This window comes from Etheostoma spectabile, chromosome 6 (assembly GCF_008692095.1).
Source record: "Etheostoma spectabile isolate EspeVRDwgs_2016 chromosome 6, UIUC_Espe_1.0, whole genome shotgun sequence".
In the NCBI taxonomy this organism is placed as follows: Eukaryota; Metazoa; Chordata; class Actinopteri; order Perciformes; family Percidae; genus Etheostoma; species Etheostoma spectabile.
In genome coordinates, this window is record NC_045738.1 from 27,287,008 (window position 1) to 27,296,066 (window position 9,059).

General features: G+C 39.2%; 1 protein-coding gene across 9 annotated transcripts in view; it reads left to right on the top strand.

Moving 5' to 3' along the window:
- LOC116690507 (anoctamin-1) overlaps positions 1-9,059 on the top strand; it is a 148,247-nt gene that overhangs the window by 111,377 nt on the left and 27,811 nt on the right. For 7 of the 9 annotated variants that reach the window (XM_032517519.1, XM_032517514.1, XM_032517513.1 and 4 more), the window contains 4 exons: positions 965-1,050; positions 2,747-2,758; positions 5,683-5,754; positions 6,988-7,089. In XM_032517519.1, coding sequence (XP_032373410.1) covers positions 965-1,050; positions 2,747-2,758; positions 5,683-5,754; positions 6,988-7,089 — 272 coding nt within the window. The remainder of the gene's footprint in view (positions 1-964; positions 1,051-2,746; positions 2,759-5,682; positions 5,755-6,987; positions 7,090-9,059) is intronic. The other 2 variants (XM_032517516.1, XM_032517518.1) reach the window with 1 other exon arrangement.

Genomic DNA, 9,059 nt, shown 5'->3' on the forward strand with positions numbered 1-9,059 from the left:
TTAGGAGGAGGGTGGGACTCAGATTTAATCCATTCAGCAGAACACATGGATACTGCACCTTAGAAACACATGGAATTTACAATAGGACTCGGCAAAGGTAGCCCGGAGCCGGCCTTCCTCTGATGTTCTGCCAAACCACCCTGCCATCTGTTAGCAGCAGCAGGGCTGCAGACCAGCGAGGTGTTATGTGTTTAGACGGAGCTAGTGTCTGACAGAGTCACAGCACGCCGGCCATCTGGGTTCACATACTGTAGACCTGCAATTGTTGCCTTATTGTCCACTAATCTCAGGAAAACACCCACACCAACAGTGGATGTATCTGATCCCAATTTTTTGGTTATAGCAACTAAGAATATTTTCAATCATATTGTCAATGTAATTGCAATTACCACAATCACCTAGTGCAGCAGCAAGTGAGGTAAGGTTTATATAGGTGCAAGCTGATGATAAGTCAGTATGATATATGATAAGTCCTTATGATAACATATTTAACAATCATATTTAACATTAACAAAAAACTCCTTTATTTTATCTAAAAGAATCTAAAAGAATAATGTCATATGTCAGAACCCTGCATAGTTGACAAGTCTCTGTAAAGAGGGTATAGAAGAAAACATACATACTGAACATATTTTATTTTACATTTTTATATTTCGTGTCGACACTGTAAGGGGGTGCTTCAATCTCATTGCACAGGTACTGCACTTGTGTATAATGACAATAAAGACATTCTATTCTATTCTCAAATGTAAAGATGTTGGTGGCACAGACTTTGTGTAGGTCTAGATAACTTAATTTCCGTCTTATGAAACATTTTAGATACAGGTACCATATGTGCAGATTGATTAACGGTATATAAGATTGCATGTGCCCACTGTATTCCTTGTCATTTGGGTAGTAGATACATGTATTAAGCGTGTGTTTGAGCCTGTGTTTAGCTTGATGTGTATGCTTGGTCACGTAGCGGTTCTGTTCATGGAGCACTGGAAGAGACGACAGATGCGACTCAACTATATCTGGGACCTGACGGGCTTCGGAGAGGAGGAGGAGGTGAGATAACGCTACAAATAACTTCACACCCATGCAGTGGTTGAAGAAGTATTCGGTTGTATTGGTACAAAGGATTAACAACCGCATAGGCAAAGATGTGGTTCTTTGATTATAAAACAAGTCTAAGGTACCAAAGCCTAATGGTACGTGTCCATTGTCAGCGTCATTTCCACGCTTTCCTTTCATTTCTATGTGAGCGGCCGTGCAATGCATTCTGGTAGCGTCGAGGTGACTTTGGAAAAGTGAAGGCTATAAAAAGCTGATGAAAAATCATTTAAACTGACCGTTGTTGATCTGAAATGAAGACAGATTCAACAACTGCATAGCCTATTTATAGCTGTAAATGTTTTCAGAAACTGTTTTGAACTATTTTCATAAAATACACTGAACAAAATTATAAACCCTTAAAAACACTTTTGTTTTTTTGCCCCCATTTTTCATGAGCCGAACTCAAAGATCTAACTTTTTCTAACTTTTTCTATGTACACAAAAGGCTTATTTCTCTTAAATATGGTTCATAAATCTGTGTTAGTGAGCACTTCTCCTTTGCTGAGATAATCCATCCTAACCCTTACACCAGATACATCTGGTTTTTGGACCATTTTAAATTTTGCAAGCTGTACCATCTGTTTGGATAAAATATTTTCAACTATAGTAACAGCTCATATAACATGTAAAGAATGCTTTTCAATGCACTTCGCTTAACCCTTGTGTTATCTTTCCCTCAAAATTGAAAATCAACACTTTTGTTGAGGCTTTTTTATCAATGTTTTGAACTTTTTCTTTCTTCAGAAGGTAGACTGAAGTAAAGTAAAGTGGCGTCACATAAGGTATTGTAAAGTAAAGTAAAGTGCAGTTGCCATAGTACAAGAAAACAACATTGCAGTGTAGTAAGTGACCTTAAAATTAAATTGAATATGTAATTAAAGTGATAATGCAAAAGCAGGTAACCATAATATAAGTTATGTTCACCTGTGACCATAAGTAATATTGAAAAACTAAGTACTTGTAATGGAAATATAAATACAGATAAAGATATACAGAGTGTGTGGGTTAAATGAAAAACAGGAACAGAATTTATGTTTTATAAACCTCGTTAATAGGAAATTATACCTAATGTTTGAGTTAGAAAAGCAGAAATTAGGAATTATTTAGACGAAAATTAAAGGACTCTACAGTACGTTGATGGATAATCACAGACCGGGGAATGTTAACTTTTACTCTACTTTTACACAATTTCGAAACCACTTCAATTTTTTCAAATGCTATAAAACTGAATAAGAACAAAATGAATGAAAGTAGAGATTTGTATTTGCCAAAGAGCGTTGTGTGGAATCAGTCATGTTATCTTGGGTAATTACAATTGGGTAGTTCAAAAGAACATTGATATAGGAAAATGGGTCAATTTGACCCGAGGACAACATGAGGGTTAAAAAGCAACAAGGATGACATTAAGGTCAGGATATGCGTGGGAATGTACCTCCGATGTCTTTTGTGTCTGCTGTGTATTGAATCAGCCCTTAGCATCCATTTCCCACACAAACACAGCAGCAAAGATTTTTAGTTTTTATCATTTTTCTGGATTGATCTAATAGTAACACGGAAGTGCGTTAATCTGACAATGACAATGATTGCTGACCGACATCTTTTCCTCATGTGTTTGTGTGTGTGTGTGTGTGTGTCTTGTATTTCACAGGAGGAGCATAAGGTTAGGATCCAACTTCCCAGCTATAGTTTGCTGTAACTTACCTTTTTTTTTTTTCTTTTTGACTTGCTGTTTGAGATCCATTCTGCGGCAACTAACACTAACCTTTTTCTCCCTCAAGGTGTCTTAACAATGTGTCTTTTCACTTCACATGCTCTTCATCTCTTTGCTCCTGTGTCAACACAGCACTGTTGCATCTTCTGTTTGTGTCTACTGATGGTAGGGCTGGGCAATATATCGATATTAAATACATTGATATATGAGACTAGACATTGTCTTCAATTTCGATATATCTCCGTGTGTGCATATATATATTTACGTATATCTCAAATGGACAGGGGCCCTAAAAGATATAACACAACATTTGTCAGAACACGACGACATTTCACAAAACAGCAAAAGAAACACAACAGCATTTGGTGAGATTCAAATCGGAAAATGGTTTGTGAAATGTCATCGTGTTTTTGAGTTTTGCTGTGTTTTGTGAAATGTGTTCAGTGAAATGTCGCGTTTTGCAAAATGTCGTTGTGTGTTGCTCTTTGGAGCCACCGTACAAAGAACTGAAAATAGGTTCCTCGAAAATTCACACGACCTCGAACGGGACCAAAAGAGATCAAATACACAGGTCAGCTGGTTCTCATTCCCCCTTTCATGTTGAATCAGTGTACGCTCAAGTACACTCTTGAATTGTAAAAAATACAAAAAAGTTGGTGGAGGTGCAATGTGTGTGCAATTTGAAAGGTGTTGATTGTAGCGATGGAAGCACAGAGAACGATCCCTTGGCTCTGCAGTTACTCTCAGCTCTACTTCCAGCTCATTGTTCGGCTTTTTCAGCCCACAGCTTGACTGTCTAGGTTCAGTCTCACCGCTCTCAATGCGCATCATCAAGCATGTAGCAGCTACATATTTGTCTCAGGAGTTAGTGGAGACCAAACCAGAACTAGAAGCCCAGTGACTATTAGACAGATGGCCAAACAGGACTCCAAATAATAAAACTCTGTGTCTGCTGATGTGTGAATAGCGCAATTTTCTAACACTTGCACCACGTAAATTTTACATGGTGATAATATGTCCATATTGTATTCACAACTTGTTACAGTGAAGCTAAGTGGCCAAAAGGTTGAAGATAAGCAGCAAGGGTCGAGAGGACTGTTAAAAGTAATTGTGAATTTTTGACTTTAAGTAGTCAAAGTCTCGAAGACGTCCCAAGTCAAGACTGTTGTTTGTTCTTTGTCTATGCTGCTTTTTGTGTCTGTCTTCACTCTGTCTGTCCATGTAAATGGACTGTTCTTACATAGCGCTTTTCTAGTCTACTACTCAAAGCGCTTTTACAAGAACCATTCAAACACATTCATACAATGTGGCCGAGGGTGCCGTACAAGGCACATGCTCATCAGATAAACACACACACATAAACACTCATACATATTTACACTCCGATTTACGCTCCGATGGCGCAGCATCGGGGCAACTCGGGGTTTAGTGTCTTGCCCAAGGATATTTTGACATGCAACTGCAGGGCCAGGGATTGAACCTCCAACCTTCCGATTGGCAGTAAAATGCCTTTTAAATATTACTGCCAACAAAAACTCCCTGAGCCCCAGCCATCCATGTGTACATTAGCTTGACACGTGGACCTTCAGGCCAAAAGTGACCGTCTAACCCTCAGCTTTGTGTTCTAATAATACAGTTTCCTCTTTATTCACAGCACTTCTTCATTGCTCTTGGCTAACTGCAGGCTGTGTAACTATTACTGTGATATGGGTACACAAACACTCACATCTGACTGCATATTACATGGATTTCAAGTGGTAATCTTATATTCCTTACCATGAAAGGATTATTTGACAGTGGAAATTTGACACGCCACACCATGGAGTTTTGTTTATCAGACGGAACACATGGAGTTGGGCCCGTTAACACTAATCTACTGGACATTTTAAAAATTGGCATAATGGGCATGGTTTCTTTCTTACCCGCAGATAGATATGTGTGTCCACTACAGGCAGAAGGTAGATATTACCAGTGGTGGAATCTAACTAAGTACCTTTGCTCAAATACTGTAAGCACAAATGTTTAGGTACTTAAACTTTACCTGAGTCCTTTGTTTTAATATCACTGTCTTCTTCTACTCCACTACATTTCAGAGAGAATGTTGTACTTTTTACTCCACTACATTCATCGGACAGCTTTAGTTACTAGTTACTTTACACATTACGCATTTCAAAACACATGGAGTTTATCAAATTTTTATTATGACTTAAACTAGCCAACAATATAACAACCTACAAGTCCAGCTGAAAAGATTAGACCATTGAACACCCAACTGTTCGGATCCTTTCCCGTTTCTAAAATGTGAGGGGTTTTCTGCATTGAGTACTTTTACATTCAATGCTTTAAGTACATTTTCCTGATGATACTTACATACTCTTACTTAAGTATTATTTTCAATGCAGGACTTTTACCTTTATTTTTTACAGTGTGGTATTAGTACTTTTACTTAAGTAAAAGATCAGATTACTTCTTCCACCACTGGAGTCTGTGTGTGTCCACTACAGCCAGAACATAGCAGTTAGCTTAGCGGTTAGCCTTGATATCGCAAAGCTTGGGCCAACAAACTGCACCATAGTTTGAGTAACATGAGTTCAAAGTTGACTGGGAATTTTTCAAACATTAAACTATTTCGCTTTAATTTTATGTCCTCTGCTTAATCTTTTCATGGTGGGTCAATGCACTTCTCGTTTTATTTTCTTGCACTCTAATTTTCTTTTTTTTTTTAAACACCAGTTTGCAAAACTTCACGCAAAAAAAGGCTGTTCTATACTGATCTATACTACTGTTTACGGCCGTGTACACACTTACTGCTTACTAACACATCCGGTGTCATGAATCAGTGAGTGTAACATCCAAACTGATTACTCTTCCAGGACCACAACCGAGCCGAGTACGAGTTCCGGGTCATGCGAAAGACAATAAGAAAGGAGCACCCAACCCCGAAGGTAAAACCCATTTCCAGACATATATTATTTGTGTGTTTAAAGCATAACTGCCCAGTCAGATGAGTCGTCTTAAAAAACAGTAAACGTCATCTTTCAGTAGTCATCAGGGCATCAAGGCTCTGGGTTGCCCTGCCTAGGCTTCTTTATAACTTTATAACTTTCATGGCAGGCTTTTATTGTTTTATGTATCCGAGATTTTGTGAAAACTTGGTAGTATAAAGAATGTTTTATTCTTGATACTGGAGCCACCCGCTCATTCCCCCCCATTCTGATATTTTTTTGTGTTTATTTTTTTACGTTTCTTTTCATAACCATCTCCTGTTGCTAAGAGAACTCAGTGCCACATTTATTATTTGTCACATAATGTGTTAATTAACTAGCAGCAGCACTGACTTGTGCAGGAATTCTGAAGAGAAAGTGCTGAGTTCAGAATCCAGCATGTTCTTTTTGATTATTATTATTATAAACCTTTTGAATTTTGTCTTGTACCAAGGTCAGGTCTTTCTGACACACACACACACACACACACACACACACACACACACACACACACACACACACTTGCCTGAGATTTCTGACCTAATTCTCAGTAGGCTTGTGTGACATGATAACTCGGGGCAGAATTAGCTGTGCTCCACTGCAGCCTGTGTGTGTGTGTGTGTGTGTGTGTGTGTGTGCGTGTGTGTGTGTGCGCGTGCGTGCCTACACTGTGTGTACTGTGTGCTGTATGCTTAATGCTGTGTCGCATTAAAGGAGAATTCCGATTAGTATGCGAGTAGTTTCAGTACTTGTGTATTTCATACACCATTGAGGTATGCACTATCACCACGAACAGAGCCACATATCGGGGCCCTGTTAATATTGTACAGACATATTAATTGCATTGTCTGTCTGTTAAGAGGAACAAAGGCACTCTAAAACTTGCACCGTTAGCTGTCGTTTTAGCTCAGTGGAAGCTTTTACACGTAGCTGTAGCTGCTCTGTGTTACCTGCACCGATTCAGGTGGGGGATTTTTCAATCAAAACTACTTGCATGTTTATAGCGATCAAGATTAACATAAAAATTGGCTGGAATTCTCCTTTAAGAGCGGCTGCTGACAGAAAGACATGACACACAGGTCAAAACAGATGCAGTGTGCAAAGTTTTAGACATATTGTGGACTTTATGTCCTTTATACAACTGTGTGTGTGTGTGTGTGTGTGTGTGTGTGTGTGTGTGTGTGTGTGTTTCAGAGAGAGGAAAGTGAGAAGGGGAAGGAGAAGGGGAAGGAGAAGCTGACGTGTACAGACAGACTGCCAGCTTACCTGACCACTCTGGTGACGATGGTCTTCATGGTGAGTCTCCCTGTAGTGCTACTTCCACATTAACTTTTCTCTTCTTTAAATGGGACATATCAAGAAAACATCACTATTTCAGTGCTCGTGCACCTGCATGTGGGTATCTGGTGTACCTGCTAACCTACAAACTGTGAAAAAAAAGACACACCAGTGTGCTGTTGTGTGCTGTCAGAAAACATGGGATTTAACAAGCCATTCAGATTCGGCCTCCTTTCCTATGTCAAATACGGACTCATCAGAATAAGCCACCCCCCATCTGAGTTTCTTCACCCACGGCTTGAGAACTACCTTTGCATAATTTTCTCCCAAGCCGATCAGAGTAGTCTGGAAATTCAGGAGGGGGGCTAAAAGAGACAGATGCTAAAACAAAGTGTTTGAGACAGAGGGTGAATATCAATCAATCAATATATTTGTCATGTCAAAACATACAAAATACACTTGCACTGAAATGTTATCCTTTCAGCTCCTTCAATTTATGCCCCGCTCGACCAATCGAGTCAAGAACTCAGAAATTAAAGCTTTTGTTAAGTATCTCAAATAGTATGATAGTATATTAATGTGTGACGTAGGCTTCACACACGTCTTTTAAAGCCAGGCCGTTGCATCGGACACCCAGGCCTAACGGCGCTACTGGCAGCCGCCCAATGCTTGTCCAACTTAAACTACATGACACACATTGACACAGACCATAGGAACAGCCAACGAGAGAGAGAGAGAGAGAGAGAGAGAGAGAGAGAGAGAGAGAGAGAGAGAGAGAGAGAGAGAGAAAGACAGGGACAACCAAAAGTGAATCTGAATCAAGGCAAAAATGTTATAAAACAAATTGTTCCAAAAGTGACCCAAACCCAGATGTCTCCGGGTTTTGCAAGAAGCTATAGATCAAATCACAAAAAAATCCCTTCCATGTAGACTCCTAACAGTGGATTTGAATCGCCGCAATGTGTGTATGCAATCAGTAGACTTGTTTATTTCAGTTGTCATAAGATTAGATTAGATTAGATTCAACTTAAATGTCATTACACATGTAAAGGTACAAGGCAACGAAATGCAGTTTGGGTCTAACCAGAAGTGCAATAGCAACATAATAAGCTGTAACTGTAACATTTAAAGGTCCGACCTGTCTTACCTCTCTGCTGTACTTATTTTCGGTGAAGCTTTGCTGGCGTCTTTCATAAACCAAATCTAACATTATGATCAGCAATGGTTTCATTATTATTTTCATTGTATAAATGTAACAGCGGTTAACACGTGTGGTGAGTTTCAACAGGTGTCTACTTCTGACCTCTTGGACATTGGTTCTCTCTACCCGACTTTGCTATATGACCATTACAATACAGTTCTTTTAGACATTTGGTGTTTAAATGTGCAATATGTAATATATTTACTGTATTACATCCAAATGTAATACACAAAATTGTTACCTTGATTTAGGCTTAAAATCATAATTAAATTGTGCACTATAACCTCCTGCTACACCTCTGCGCTATCCATGTGCAAGGACTCGTCATAAATTACACCGGGCAGCACACGGTTTGAGAAACAATCGGTCTAAAACAACTGGTTACCTCGGGCTGGAAACGCGTGATCGGGAGGCTCTCAGACAGCTACAACAACACGTTTCTTGGATTTATGAGAAGAAGCAACATTTCTATTGAAGTGCCTCAAATGCATACCTCTACGTTTATAATAGCCTACAACGTTATGTTTAGGACGGAAGATACGCATTTGAAACCCCTGCAATACAAAGTTCTGTTTAAGAAATGTTAATAGTTTGTGCCCATACCTTTTGAATTGTTGGTGTTGTAGCATATGCTATTTTATGTCACCTACGCACCCAGATATCAGCAAATCCGTTTTTAAAGTGGTGTAAGACATATTTGTCCTATATGTGTGCTCCCGATACTTCACACAGACAGAAGCGTTTACATTCAAGCAGCGTTCGGACAAAAATGCAAACACAATGAAGT